The sequence below is a fragment of the Dama dama genome, chromosome 8, assembly GCF_033118175.1.
Source record: "Dama dama isolate Ldn47 chromosome 8, ASM3311817v1, whole genome shotgun sequence".
Classification (NCBI taxonomy): Eukaryota; Metazoa; Chordata; class Mammalia; order Artiodactyla; family Cervidae; genus Dama; species Dama dama.
The window spans coordinates 2,425,488-2,441,719 of record NC_083688.1 but is presented as its reverse complement, the minus strand read 5'-3'; the positions used below and the strand labels follow the sequence as shown (position 1 = coordinate 2,441,719).

The following is a 16,232-nucleotide window of genomic DNA, read 5'->3' as shown; positions in this document are numbered from 1 at the left end:
ATCGCCGTTTTTAAACTTCACCAGTGGGTAGCTGTTATTCCAAAATTCAGACAAGACACTGAGGTGTAGTGGTCTGAGTGGAGCTGCCCTGCAAACCCAGATTTGCAGACCCCTCCAGCATGGAGTGGGATTCCTGGACCCTCACCCTCTCAGTGACAGATGTCCTCAGAGCCCTTTTCTGCACCCCTGGGCTTGGTGGAGGAGGTTGGTAGGACACAGATCCTGCCCCAGAGGGGCTCACAGTTGGGTGAGGCTGCACTCCTATGGACCCATGTGTCTGTCCACCTCCCTTTCAGAGCTGGGCAGCTCTGGCCCCAGTTTGAGTTTTGTTTGCCTAACCTCTCTGACTGATCAGTTACATCCCCCCTGCTAAGCTCTGCCTTTCCTGAGTTAATCAGTGTCCCAAAGAATGGTACTGGCTGCCCTGGGCGCGGATGCATTTCAGGGCAGCTGTGTGTGCTGTGGGGGTGGGTGGTGGGATAGGGAAGAGGACAGGGACAAGGACTCTTTTTCCAAACTGAGGTTGGGGGCCCTGCTCACTGCATGCTCAGCGTGGTCTCATTTGCAGGCCTTCCCCTGCATTCTGAGACCACCCCTCTCAGACCCTGATGGAAGCCGCATAGATCCACGTGTTTACTGAGTATCTACCGTGGTGTGCTGAACACTGTAGCAAGGGGTACCCAGGATGGGAGCCTTCCAAGAGTTTCAGTTTAATGTAAGAAAGCCTTAGACTTAAAAAAACAAACCCCAAAGCCCTCTAATGTCTGGTATAAAAACACCTCTATTCTGGAGGAGGTGGGGGCTGGGGGGCGGGGCACGGTGGACGGAAAGCTCATAACAGCAGTAGTTATCAAGCAATCAAGTACCATAGGCCTGGCCCTGTGCAGATAAGCCCTGTATTATTACCGTTTTACTGATGGGAAACTTATCTGCCTGTTAAAAATGTTGAGACTAAGGGCTTCCCTGGAGGCTCAGCAGTTAAAGAATTTGTCTGCCAAAACAGGAGATGCGGGTTCAATCCCTGAGTGGGGGAAGTGGCAACTCATTCTAGTATTCTTGCCCGGGAAATCCCAGGGACAGAAGAGCCTAGTGGGCTTACAATCCATGGGGGTCGAAAAGAGTTGGAAATGACTCAGTGACTAAACAACAGCAATAAAATTACCCTCTGTCTGACTCCAGGCTCATGCCTCCTGAGTGGAGAAAAAGCATTTTGCAACCAGATCTGCTGGCTCGATGCCCCAAGACAGGGTTTCCCAACCTCGGCAGTATTAACGTTTGAGTCTGATAATCCTTTGTTGTGGGGGCTGCCTGTGTATTGTAGAATGTTTAGCAGCATCCCTGGCATCTACTCACTGGATGCCATAGCATCCCCCAGTCATGACAACAAGAAAAGTCTCCAGGCATTGCCAGATGTCCCCTGAGTGGCACAATCACTCCTGGTTGAGAACCACTGTTCTAGAACAGTTTTGGTGTTTGGCCACTTGTTTAATTATTTGACAGATACCTAGCATATACCGGTGGTATGCCATGTCTGCATTTATGGAGAAGCAGTTTTAGAACATTTTTAGTGATAGCTCTCAGTGTCCTATACATGAAATTCTAGTGCTGACAAAAACCATCTCTTGGAAAACTGGGATGGGTGATGTTCTGTAGTGTTTCCCTTTTTGCCTGGAGTGCCAGGCATCTCAACCAAGTTTTAAAGATACTTTTTTTTTTGAAGTGATTTGTTCAGTCACCTAGTCGTGTCCAACTCTTTGCAACCCCATGGACTGCAGCATGCCAGGCCCGTGTCAGGGTCTTTTCCAATGTGTCAGCTCCTCGCATCAGGTCCAAAGTATTGGAGCTTCAGCTTCAGCATCAGTCCTTCCAATGAATGTTCAGGTCTGATTTCCTTTAGGATTGACTGGTTTGATCTCCTTGCAGCCCAAGGGACTTTTGAAGTGGTGGTCACTTATTATTGTTATTTTAAAATATTTTATTTATTTATTTGGCTGCGTCGGGTCTTAGTTGTGTCATTCGGGATCTTTCATTGCAGCACGTGGACTCTCTAGTTGTGGTGTGCTGGCTTAGTTGCTCTGTGGCATGTGGGATCTTAGTTACCTGACCAGGCATTGAACCTTTGACCCCTAGATTGCAAGGCAGATTCTTAACCACTGGACCACCAGGGAAGTCCCTAAACACACTCTTGACTGTGCATTTTCTTTGTATTTAATTAGTATGAGTCCACTGTACAAAGTATGGATAAAGCAAAAGGTGAGGAGGGTCACTTGGCAGCTCACCACACGGAGGTAACCACGCTGTTACTTCGATGACTAGCCTTTTCATGGTCCAGGAGTATATATGCTTTAGAAAAACAACATAAAAACGGGCTCCTCTGCAGATCCTTTTTGGTAGCTTGCTTTTTCAGTTGAGACCTACCTCCCTTAATGTATGTCCCCAGGCCCTGGGGCTGTGACTGACACCTGGTGAGCCCTCAGCAAACATTTGGTGAATGAAAGAATGACCACGTGGTTCCTTCCTTGTCAACAGAAGTTTATCACAACCAGTCTGGGAGATGATCGCAATGAGCAGCTGGCCTTTACAGATGGGCCAGGTATGGTCACTCAGGGCTGCCGTGTACCTTTGAGGCGGGTGATTTTATTTAGCTGCTCAGCAACCTGTGATGTAGGTGTGTGCCTAGTCGCTCAGTTGTGTCCAGCTCCTGGTGACCCCGTGGACTGTAGCCCACCAGGCTCCTCCATCCATGGGGATTCTCCAGGCAAGAATACTGGAGTGGGTTGCCATGCCCTCCTCCAGGGATCTTCCCGACCCAGGGATCGAACCCAGGTCTCCTGTACTGCAGGCAGATTCTTTACCAGGGACGCCCAAGAATACTGGAGTGGGCTTCCCGCTCCAACCCAGGAATCGAACCTGCATTGACAGCGGAGGATTCTTTACCACTGAGCCACCGGGGAAGCCCTCCAGGTGCTTCTGCCGAGCGTGGCTCCTAAGTGAGGAAACGTGGGTGCAGATCCTGCCTTGTCAGTCCGTGAGCTGTGACCACGAGCCGTTACTCTCTGAACCCCAGCTTCCTCCCCCACCCCTTCCACCCGTCCAAAGGGATGCAGTAATAGTTTGCAGGGTAATACATCTGTAGGGTAATCACTTAGCACCACACGAGGCATGCCATAAATGCTTCAGAAAAGTTCCTTGAAGTTTTCCAGGGTGGCTTATCCTGAGCTTCAGGCTCTGCACTTTCTCTCAGGTCTCCTCCACCTGAAGTCCCTTATCTCAGTGATTAGGAGGATTGGTCTTATCAGGTCTCAGATAACAGCCGAAAAGCCCAGAAGCTGAAGGAGGGAAGGGCAGTTTCCTTTCTAGTCCTCTGCTTGGCCTTGGCTCCCCCGACCCCAGCTCCTGGGGACCCGCCTCCAGGAGTCCGGTCCTGGGGGCCTGGTGTCCACCCATGTGCTTGTTGTTTTCGGGGTGTTCCTTAGATGCTCGCGGCGGTCTGGGCAGTGTGGGCACAGACAGTCCGAGCTGTGTGATGAGGGCTGTCCTCTGTGAGGTGATCTGATAGTTTGGACTAGGCTGGTATCCCCCGCAGAGGAGGGGAGGGAAGGGGAGGGAAGACCAGGATGGCCGATTGCGGCTGACGAGGTGGGAGGGGGTGGGGGGGGATGGGAAATGAGCCTGGAGGCCTCAGTAAGGATTCCGATTCTTTCTTGTAGGAGAGAGAAGCCACTGAGTAGTTTTGAGCTGAGCACTTAGCCTTTATCTCTCTGTGTTGATGATGTTTTCATGTTAAAACTATGAAAACTGGTAGCTGCTACCTTTGGAGCTTCTGTCCTGGGTGGGACATGGGCTGATTTGGCTTCCGTGGTGGCTCAGCTGGTAAAGAATCTGCCTGCAATGCAGGAGCCCTGGGTTCAATCCCTGGGTTGGGAAGATCCCCTGGAGGAGGGAAAGGCTACCCACTCCACTACTCTTGCCTGGAGAATTCTTTGGGCTGTATAGTCCATGGGTGACTTTGACTTTCACAGCCTTTTTTCACCTTTTGAGCTTCTGCCCTGGGTGGGACATGAGGCTGTTTATTCCGGTGGTTTCGAGAGGAGCTTGGAGTCAGTGGAGCCGGCGTGGCTATTGCAGTTGTGCAGGCGGAAGCCCATGGTGCCTTGGACCAGGGTGGACACCTGGGGGCGACCTGGGAGCCCAGGCCCCTCTGCTTCCCGGCAGTTTTCCCCTTTGTACATTTCAGAGCTCAACATTCTCCGTTGCAGGAGGTGTTTTGGTCTTGCAGCCTTTTTAGCCTAAGAGAATGGGTTAGGGTGCAGAGGGTGGGTCAGAGTAGTTGGGGTCTCAGACCCAGGCCATGAAGTCACCAGGTGAGAAGCAGCACCCCAGGTGGTTAGGGGAAACTGAGTCAAATCCAACTCTGTCTTACGTTTCTTTCCTGAAGCGGGAGGGCTGAGAGCTGCTCTAAGAAGGTTGAGATGGACTCTCCTTTGCATCCCAGAGCCAGGCACCTGCCAGGTGTGATGAACACGTGGGTGGGTGAAACCTTTGACCTCATCTGAGCTATCTCTGCATTCTTGCCTTGTGGGAAAGATGTATGCTGATTGCATGAATGAATAAGTGAGGAACACAGTCTTGCCTGGAAGGGCCTTGCAGATCCTTGTAAAAGCCCTGAGTCCTACAAGTGCTTCATTCTGCCTTCCCCTGAACCAGTGGAAGGGTGCTCATGTTATCCCAAAGGGCCCATGAGCCAAGAAAAAAAAAAAAGGCTTGTCAGGCATCCCTAGATTATTTTTGGCTTAGTTGAGATCAGGCTCTCAGGCTGATCTTTGAATTAGTATCTGCTCCCTATGTTACATTCAGACGGATGGACAGTCCGACGGACAGTGGGGCCAGGGGCTGGACACTTTGCAAACAGCCAGCCAGCCATGGGGGCATGTGATCCTGAGGTCACAGTGGACCTCTGCCCTGGGGAAGACTTGCCCTGCTTCTGGTGTTGCCTGGGGCGTGGGAGCGGGGACGGAACCACTGGGCTTCCTGTGTCCCGCTGAGCTTCTGCCCTGGCTGGGACATGGGGCTACGTTTATTCCAGCAGTGTTTGCTGAGCCCCTGGCCCAGCCCCTGCTCCTTGGGAGTGTCTGGGAACCAGTTTGCCTTAGAAAGCCTGGCCTGGTGGAGTCAACCTTTACAGTTTCTTAGGAAAACCTAAGAGCAAAAAGAGTAAATAAGGCTTGTCATCCTCACAGTGCCCTGCAAGGAATGGTGTCAGCCATTCTCCGGATGAGAAAACAAAGGCCTGCGGCATTTTTATAGTGTCGTGTGATCATGTAGTGAGGTCTCCAGCAGGTGTGGGGGTTCGTCCAGGATGTCTGCTTCCGGAGCCTGTGCTTTTCACACCCGCCAGGCCCTGGGCTCCAGAGAGGGCTTGGGCGGCCTACCTCCTGGTGCCCAGCCGAGCGCACGGCGGCGCTCTCCTGGCTTGAAGAGGACAAGGTGATATCTGATTCACTGCTACTACTGAGTGCCCGGTGGCTCAGATAGTAAAGAATCTGCCTGCAATTCAGGAGACCTGGGTTCGAAACCTGAGTTGGAAAGATCCCCTAGAGAAGGGAATGGCTACCCCCTCCAGTATCCTTGCCTGGAGAATCCCATGGACAGAGGAGCCTGGCGGGCTACAGTCCATGGGGTCACAAAGAGTCAGACACAGCTGAGTGACTTACACCCATGCACTCCTACCAAGGCCCAGGGAGGCGTCTGGAACCTTCCAGATGGTGGAGGGTGGGGAAGGGGAAGACACTGTCCTCCTCTTTCCTGCCAGGATGTTGAGACCGTGGCTACTGGAGTTTTCCAGCCTCTCCAGCCTTCCCCACTACAGTGGTGGATTTCCATTAGTTGAGCAGGCCTGTAGCTCTGCCCTATTCTCTCTTCAGACCCGTAGGGAACCCCAGGAGATGGAGGTCCCCCGTGGGCACCAGGCCTCACCGCTCACCAGCGGCCCAGCTGGCCCCGAATTGCGTTTCTTCCTGTTTGGGGCAGGGTGGGGCCTGAGGAATGCGAGCTTCTTGGGTGTGGTGGGTGCAGCTGGGGCTCACTGGGAGCAGAGGGAGGAGAGGCCCCCAGGGCTCATGGCGGGGGTCCTAGGAGACCAGCCCTGCCCCCGCCCCGCCTCCACTGCACAGGCCTCTTCCTGCTCTTCCTGACTTGTCCTCCCTGCTCTGGGCCTTTGCCCTTGGTCTTCCCCCTGCCTGGAACACTCTCCCCAGCTCTTCTCAGACCTCCTCCAGCTCTCTGGCAGAGGTCACCTCCTCCATGAGGCCCTTCCTGCCACCCTGCTGAAGTAGCCCCGCTCTCCTCCTTCCTCAGTTATTTTCTTGTCCTTTCAGTCGCGGGCTTCCCCGGTGGCTCAGATGGTAAAGAATCTGCCCACAATGTGGGAGACCTGGGTTTGATCTCTGGATCTAGCAGATCCCCTGGAGAAGGGAACAGCCACCCACTCCAGTATTCTTGCCTGGAGAATCCCATGGACAGAGGAGCCTCGTGGGCTGCAGTCCACGGGGTCACAAAGAGTCAGACACGGCTGAGCGACTAACACTTTCACTTTTTCAGTCATAGTTGTGTTTCTTCTTTTTTTAAAATTTTTATTTTTACTTTGGCTGTACCCCGAGGCGGCACATGGAGTCTTAGCTCCCCCACCCAGGACTGAAGCCGCGCCCTCTGCCGTGGGAGCCTAGAGCCTGAGTCACTGGACCCTGCCAGGGAAGCCGGTGTGTTCCCTTCTCGCCCGTGTCCTGCACGGGAGGCTGGCGGCGTGGTCAGAGGGTCGCTGTCTCAGTCACTGCTGTCCCTCCAGAGACGAGCAAGCTGCCTTGCAGCCTGGTGGGATGTCCTTCCTCCTGGCCTCCCAGGCTCGGTCTTTGAGCCCCAGAGCCCTTCTCAGTGAGGAAGGAAAAAAAAGTGCTGGACCTTCTTGGCCAGACTGTTTGGTTCTCTCGCGCGTAAGCACCCGGCCTCAGACGCTGTCCCGGGGGCTGTGATGAGGTGGGCAGGCCAGGCTGCTTCAGACTGCCCAGCAGAGGTCTCCATGCCCCCCTGATACCAGGCAGCCCCCGCCTGCCCAGGGAGGAACTTCTGGCTTTCACCCCACCGTGGAGTTGCTGCACTTGCTGACCAGAGCCAGCCCCCGCGTCCTCAGCCCGCCCCTGATCAGCCGCCGTCACCCCGGTCCTGCAGCGGGCTCCCCCTCACACCCCACCCCGGAGGCGTGCGGTCCCTGCGGTCCCGCCTGTGTGACCGCTCCACCTGCAGGCGTGTTCCTCCTGGGCCCTGCCCGCGGCTTGTTGACACCAGAGGGAGACAGAGCTGGGTTTTTCTGGACTCAAATCTAGGTTTCTCTTGATCTTGGCCTTGAACGAGTCCTTTTCCGTTTGGGACCTAAGTTACCGTATTTCTGTCTCAGGCCACCGGCGAGGCCCTCCCGGTGCCGCCATGACTGTGTCGAATCTGACGTTCCCTGTGTGTCCTGTCCTCATTTACAGCTGGGGAAGCTCAGGCCTGGAGGGGAAGGCCTAGGGCTGAGGTTCCTCCAGCTCGGGAATGACTGACTCTTTTTTTTTTTTCTTTTTTAAGGCTGCATTTATTACAACTTTTTTCATTTAAGTGTATGTTATTTTGTATAACGTTTTGTATATATATTTTGTATATATTTTTTCATTTGAGTATGTTATATAAAATGGTATTTTTTATATACCATTTTTATATACCATTTTCACCAATATATATACACATTCTTGTGTATATATATATACACATATAGATTCTTTATGTATATATGTATATATGTATATACATATATACATCTTTATGTATAGATGTATATATATAGATTCTTTAATATCCTTTTCCATTATGATTTATCAGAGGATACTAAGTATAGTTTCTCGTGCTGTCCAGTAGGACCTTGTTTATCCATCCTACGTGTAATAGCTTGGACTTACCCAGTGGCTCAGTGGTAGAGAATCCACCTGCCTATGCAGGAGATGCGGGTTCGATCCCTGGGTGGGGAAGATCGCCTGGAGGAGGAAATGGCAACCCACTCCAGTATTCTTGTCTGGAAAACTCCATGGCTAGAGGAGGCTGGTGGGCTGCGGTCCATGGGGCCCCAAAGAGCCGGACATGACTGAGCATGCACACACATACAATGGCTTCCATCTGCTAACCCCAGCATCCCTCTTCAGCCCTCCCCCAGTTCCCTGGCCTCCAGCCCACGAACGGAATGACTGACCCACCTGTCCCTCTTACCCACCTTGGGACCCCCAAACACATTAGGGTCGGCACCACTGGTGGTCACTGATCAGTGAGGTCATGGGGTCAAGGGTGAGTAGGGTCTCCAGAACAAGGAGCTCTTGGCATTCAGTCCCCAGGAATCAGACCCTGAATGCCCACAACAGCCCTCCCCGTGGCTGCAGGCTGAGCTCAGGGCACCCCTCCAAGTTCACGGCCCTCCTCTTGGGTGTTCTTGCCCAGCCGGAGCTCAGGTCCTGGTGCCAAGAAGTTCTCAGCCGGTTCCTGTTCGGATGAGACTGAGCTGTGGAATGTGCTGGCTTTTCTACTTAGAGAAAGGAGTAACTTGGGTCTCTTGGGGAGAAAGTCCGTCTCCTGGGGAAATAGAGGGAGACCAAGGCTCTTTATGTGAAAAACACCAAGGCGTGGTTCTGCACCTCTTGAGTTTCAACTTCAAGCAACCGTGTGAGTTTCCGTGGTTGTTCTCATTTAGGAGATGGAGACATAGGCTCAGAGGAGGCAGGTCAGATGTCTGAGGACTCACAGTAACAGGACCTGGGCTTGAACTTTGGTTTTGGACTCCAAGGCCGGTTCTCATCCCCCGGTTCCAAATGGGTTTGGATTTCAAGGTTATGGGCCAGCCCAGGTCCCCCCGTCCGAGATGGGGGTGCCGGGGCTGGCGCTGCTGACCTGCGCGCCTCTGTTCCCTGCCAGGCTGTGTTGGAAGCACGTCTCCTCCCTCCACGTGGCCAACGAGCCCGTCTTGTCATTCACGCGGGGCAGTCCCGAGCGAGATGCGCTGCAGAAGGTAATGGGGGACAGGGAGGGGCACCCAGGAGTGCCTGGAGGGCCTGCGTGGAGGCGGCCTTCAGCAGCTCCCACGAGAACTCTCTGTGCCGTCTCTTGCCCCCGCCCCCAGCCCTGGGGGCACCCGGGAATCTGGGCAGAGCAGGGCATTGGGGACGGGGGTACCTGGGAGTGGCAGGGTGGCCACCTGGGCCTCTTTGGGGTCCCAGGTCAGGGGTCATAAGTCTGCAGATAGTTTGTGCTTGAAAACATTCTCCGGGGAATCCCCGGGCCCCGTGGTCAGACTGTGCTTTCTCTGCTGAGGGTGTGGGTTCCGTCCCTGGTTGGGAACTAAGATCCCACCAGCCATACTGCACAGCCAAAAAATTTCTCCTACTAACTGCCAGGGTTTTAAAATTGTGAGATTTCATGTAAATTTCAGACCCACTTTTTAAAATTTCTTCTCTAATGAGACCAGCTGGCAACACTGGCCTTGGCTTCTCACAGGCCAGGAGGTGATGGGGCGGGGGCCGATCGGGAGGACATGTCTCTGCCTGCTCCCCCCTTCTCTCCGGGGCCGCTTTGCAGACCCTGCCTCAGGGTTTCGGTGGGCAGCAGGAGGGAAGGAAGGGCTCGCGCGGCCTCTTGTCCTCACCCCAGGCCCTGAAGGAGCTGAAGGGCCAGACGGAGGCCATCCCGTGCGTGGTGGGGGACGAGGAGGTGTGGACCTCGGACGTGCGGTACCAGGTGTCGGTAAGTCCAGCGGGCCCGTGGGGCTCGGCCGCTCCCCTGAATCCCGGGGCACATAAACACACGCCTTGGGGTTTCTGCCTCCAAGGGGGCTTCGAGTCCACCGCGAGCTTTGAATTCCGTGGACCGGTGTGAAACTTCCAGAGGCAACCTTGGGTGCCAGCATCACGCCTGCCAAGGGGAGGTTAGAAACAGCAAAAGTGCCCCCAGCTTCACCATGGCCTCAAAAGCTGACCCGGGAACCACCTAGGGAGCGGGGCGCAGGGACAGAGTCAGAGTCAAAGCAGACCCTGCCCCTTCCAGACACACGCCACTGTACACACAGCAGACACACGCTTCTCTGTGCACAACAGACACATGCCACTGTATACACAACAGACACGCCACTGTATACACAACAGACATACGCTACTCTATGCACAACAGACACACGCTACTCTACGCACAACAGACACACGCCACTGTATACACAACAGACACACGCCACTGTATACACAACAGACACACGCCACTCTACGCACAACAGACACACGCCACTGTACACACAGCAGACACACGCTCCACTGTGCACAACAGACACACGCCACTGTATACACAACAGACACACGCTACTGTATACACAACAGACACACGCCACTCTACGCACAACAGACACACGCTACTCTACGCACAACAGACACACGCCACTGTATACACAACAGACACACGCCACTGTATACACAACAGACACACGCCACTCTACGCACAACAGACACACGCCACTGTACACACAGCAGACACACGCTCCACTGTGCACAACAGACACACGCCACTGTATACACAACAGACACACGCTACTGTATACACAACAGACACACGCCACTGTACGCACAACAGACACACGCCACTGTATGCACAACAGACACACGCCACTGTATACACAACAGACACACGCCACTGTATACACAACAGACACACGCCACTCTACGCACAACAGACACACGCCACTGTATACACAACAGACACACACTACTCTACGCACAACAGACACACGCCACTGTATGCACAACAGACACACGCCACTCTACGCACAACAGACACACGCCACTCTACGCACAACAGACACACGCCACTCTATGCACAACAGACACACGCCACTGTACGCACAACAGACACACGCCACTGTATGCACAACAGACACACGCCACTCTACGCGCAACAGACACACGCCACTGTACGCGCAACAGTCACACGCCACTGTACGCACAACAGACACACGCCACTGTACGCACAACAGACACACGCCACTGTACGCACAACAGACACACGCCACTGTACGCACAACAGACACACGCCACTCTACGCACAACAGACACACGCCACTCTATGCACAACAGACACACGCCACTGTACGCGCAACAGTCACACGCCACTGTACGCACAACAGACACACGCCACTGTACGCACAACAGACACACGCCACTGTACGCACAACAGACACACGCCACTCTACGCACAACAGACACACGCCACTCTACGCACAACAGACACACGCCACTCTATGCACAACAGACACACGCCACTGTACGCACAACAGACACACGCCACTGTATGCACAACAGACACACGCCACTCTACGCGCAACAGACACACGCCACTGTACGCGCAACAGGCACACGCCACTGTACGCACAACAGACACACGCCACTGTACGCACAACAGACACACGCCACTGTACGCACAACAGACACACGACACTCTACGCACAACAGACACACGCCACTGTATACACAACAGACACACGCCACTGTATATACAACAGACACACGCCACTCTACGCACAACAGACACACGCCACTCTACGCACAACAGACACACGCCACTGTATACACAACAGACACACACTACTCTACGCACAACAGACACACGCCACTGTACGCACAACAGACACACGCCACTGTACACAACAGACACACACTACTCTACGCACAACAGACACACGCCACTGTACGCACAACAGACACACGCCACTGTACGCACAACAGACACACGCCACTGTATGCACAACAGACACACGCCACTGTACGCACAACAGACACACGCCACTGTATGCACAACAGACACACGCCACTCTACGCGCAACAGACACACGCCACTGTACGCACAACAGGCACACGCCACTGTACGCACAACAGACACACGCCACTGTACGCACAACAGGCACACGCCACTGTATACACAACAGACACACGCCACTGTACGCACAACAGACACACGACACTCTACGCACAACAGACACACGCCACTGTACGCACAACAGACACACGCCACTGTACGCACAACAGACACACGCCACTGTACGCACAACAGACACATGCTACTCTATACACAACAGACACACGCCACTGTACGCACAACAGACACACGCCACTCTACGCACAACAGACACACGCCACTGTACGCACAACAGACACACGCCACTCTACGCACAACAGACACACGCCACTCTACGCACAACAGACACACGCCACTCTACGCACAACAGACACACGCCACTGTATACACAACAGACACACACTACTCTACGCACAACAGACACACGCCACTCTACGCACAACAGACACACGCCACTGTACGCACAACAGACACACGCCACTGTATGCACAACAGACACACGCCACTCTACGCGCAACAGACACATGCTACTCTATACACAACAGACACACGCCACTGTACGCACAACAGACACACGCCACTCTACGCACAACAGACACACGCCACTGTACGCACAACAGGCACACGCCACTGTACGCACAACAGACACACGCCACTGTACGCACAACAGGCACACGCCACTGTATACACAACAGACACACGCCACTGTACGCACAACAGACACACGACACTCTACGCACAACAGACACACGCCACTGTACGCACAACAGACACACGCCACTGTACGCACAACAGACACACGCCACTGTACGCACAACAGACACATGCTACTCTATACACAACAGACACACGCCACTGTACGCACAACAGACACACGCCACTCTACGCACAACAGACACACGCCACTGTACGCACAACAGACACACGCCACTCTACGCACAACAGACACACGCCACTCTACGCACAACAGACACACGCCACTCTACGCACAACAGACACACGCCACTGTATACACAACAGACACACACTACTCTACGCACAACAGACACACGCCACTCTACGCACAACAGACACACGCCACTCTACGCACAACAGACACACGCCACTGTACGCACAACAGACACACGCCACTCTACGCACAACAGACACACGCCACTGTATACACAACAGACACACACTACTCTACGCACAACAGACACACGCCACTGTATGCACAACAGACACACGCCACTCTACGCACAACAGACACACGCCACTCTATGCACAACAGACACACGCCACTGTACGCACAACAGACACACGCCACTGTATGCACAACAGACACACGCCACTCTACGCGCAACAGACACACGCCACTCTACGCGCAACAGACACACGCCACTGTACGCGCAACAGACACACGCCACTGTATACACAACAGACACACGCTACTCTACGCACAACAGACACACGCCACTCTACGCACAACAGACACACGCCCCTGTACGCACAACAGACACACGCCACTCTATGCACAACAGACACACGCCACTGTATACACAACAGACACACCCTACTCTACGCACAACAGACACACGCCACTGTACGCACAACAGACACACGCCACTGTACGCACAACAGACACACGCCACTCTACGCACAACAGACACACGCCACTGTACGCACAACAGACACACGCTACTCTATACACAACAGACACACGCCACTGTACGCACAACAGACACACGCTACTCTACGCACAACAGACACACGCCACTGTACGCACAACAGACACACGCCACTCTACGCACAACAGACACACGCCACTGTATACACAACAGACACACGCCACTCTACGCACAACAGACACACGCCACTCTACGCACAACAGACACACGCCACTCTATGCACAACAGACACACGCCACTGTATACACAACAGACACACGCCACTCTACACACAACAGACACACGCCACTCTATGCACAACAGACACACGCCACTGTATACACAACAGACACACACTACTCTATGCACAACAGACACACGCCACTCTATGCACAACAGACACACGCCACTGTATACACAACAGACACACGCTACTCTACACACAACAGACACACGCCACTCTATGCACAACAGACACACGCCACTGTATACACAACAGACACACACTACTCTATGCACAACAGACACACGCCACTCTACGCACAACAGACACACGCCACTCTATGCACAACAGACACACGCCACTGTATACACAACAGACACACGCTACTCTACACACAACAGACACACGCCACTCTATGCACAACAGACACACGCCACTGTATACACAACAGACACACGCTACTCTACACACAACAGACACACGCCACTCTATGTACAACAGACACACGCCACTGTATACACAACAGACACACACTACTCTACGCACAACAGACACACGCCACTCTACGCACAACAGACACACGCCACTCTATGCACAACAGACACACGCCACTGTATACACAACAGACACACGCTACTCTACACACAACAGACACACGCCACTCTATGCACAACAGACACACGCCACTGTATACACAACAGACACACACTACTCTACGCACAACAGATACACGCCACTCTACGCACAACAGACACACGCCACTCTACGCACAACAGACACACGCTACTCTACGCACAACAGACACACGCCACTCTACGCACAACAGACACACCCCACTGTATACACAACAGACACACACTACTCTACGCACAACAGACACACGCCACTGTATGCACAACAGACACACGCCACTCTACGCACAACAGACACACGCCACTCTACGCACAACAGACACACGCCACTCTACGCACAACAGACACACGCCACTGTACGCACAACAGACACACGCCACTGTACACACAACAGACACACGCCACTCTACGCGCAACAGACACACGCCACTCTACGCGCAACAGACACACGCCACTGTACGCACAACAGACACACGCCACTCTACGCGCAACAGACACACGCCACTGTACGCACAACAGACACACGCCACTGTACGCACAACAGACACACGCCACTGTACGCACAACAGACACACGCCACTCTACGCACAACAGACACACGCCACTGTATACACAACAGACACACACTACTCTACGCACAACAGACACACGCCACTCTACGCACAACAGACACACGCCACTCTATGCACAACAGACACACGCCACTGTATACACAACAGACACACACTTCTCTACGCACAACAGACACACGCCACTCTACGCACAACAGACACACGCCACTCTACGCACAACAGACACACGCTACTCTATACACAACAGACACACGCCACTGTACGCACAACAGACACACGCCACTGTATACACAACAGACACATGCCACTGTATACACAACAGGCACACGCTACTCTACACGCAACGGGCACACGCTACTCTACAGAACAGACACACGCTACTCTATGCACAACAGACACACGCTACTCTACGCACAACAGACACACGCTACTCTCCACATAACAGAAACACGCTACTGTATACACAACAGACACACTCTACTGTATACACAACACATAAGCAACAAGGATTCACTGTATAACACGGAACAATATTCAGTATCTTGTAATAAACTGTAATGGAAAATAATCTGAAAAAGCATATATATATTCAGGTATATGTATGTATGTTTAACTGAATCACTTCGCTGTATGCCTGAAACGGCATAATTCTCCCAAAGAAAGGCAGTCACCAAAGCGCTCGTCTGGTTTTGGGAACCAGTGGTCTAGCTGACGATGAGCTCAGCAGAGGTGAGCTCCCAGGCTGTGGGCAGTGCCAAGCGTCGCCTCCTCCTGGAAGCCCTCCCATTGGAGCCCAGGCTCCATCCACAGACTCATCTGTGAGGCCCTGTCCCCTGCGCGCAAGCTCCTCCTGCAGTCCCTGCCACTCCCCTTGGAGGCTGGAAGAGCAGGCGGTTAGCCGCCCATTTTGCAGATCGGGAGGCGCTCAGGCATCAGTGACCCCCTGGGGTGGCACAGTTAGACATGGAACAGGGATGATGGATCCAGGTTCCCCAGAACCATATCCCCTTGATTTTGACTCACTTTTTATTAAAATTTTTTGGCCATGCCTGTACAGCATGCGGGATCTTATTTCCCCAGCCAGGGATCAAGCCCATGTCCCCTGCAGTGAAGGGCAGAGTCTTAACCAGTGGGCTGCCATCGCAACCCCTTGATTCAAGTGAATTCATTCACACTGGCTGTTTCTGAAGGGACT

At 53.5% G+C, this 16,232-nt stretch overlaps 1 protein-coding gene across 2 annotated transcripts in view; it reads left to right on the top strand.

Annotated features, from left to right (window-relative positions):
* ALDH4A1 (aldehyde dehydrogenase 4 family member A1) overlaps window positions 1-16,232 on the top strand; it is a 35,565-nt gene that overhangs the window by 928 nt on the left and 18,405 nt on the right. For both annotated transcript variants that reach the window (XR_009693776.1, XM_061148031.1), the window contains exons 2-3: window positions 8,989-9,082; window positions 9,721-9,813. Coding sequence is in view for 1 of the 2 variants with exons in the window: in XM_061148031.1 (XP_061004014.1) it covers window positions 8,989-9,082; window positions 9,721-9,813 (187 nt within the window). In the remaining variant the exon portion in view is untranslated. The remainder of the gene's footprint in view (window positions 1-8,988; window positions 9,083-9,720; window positions 9,814-16,232) is intronic.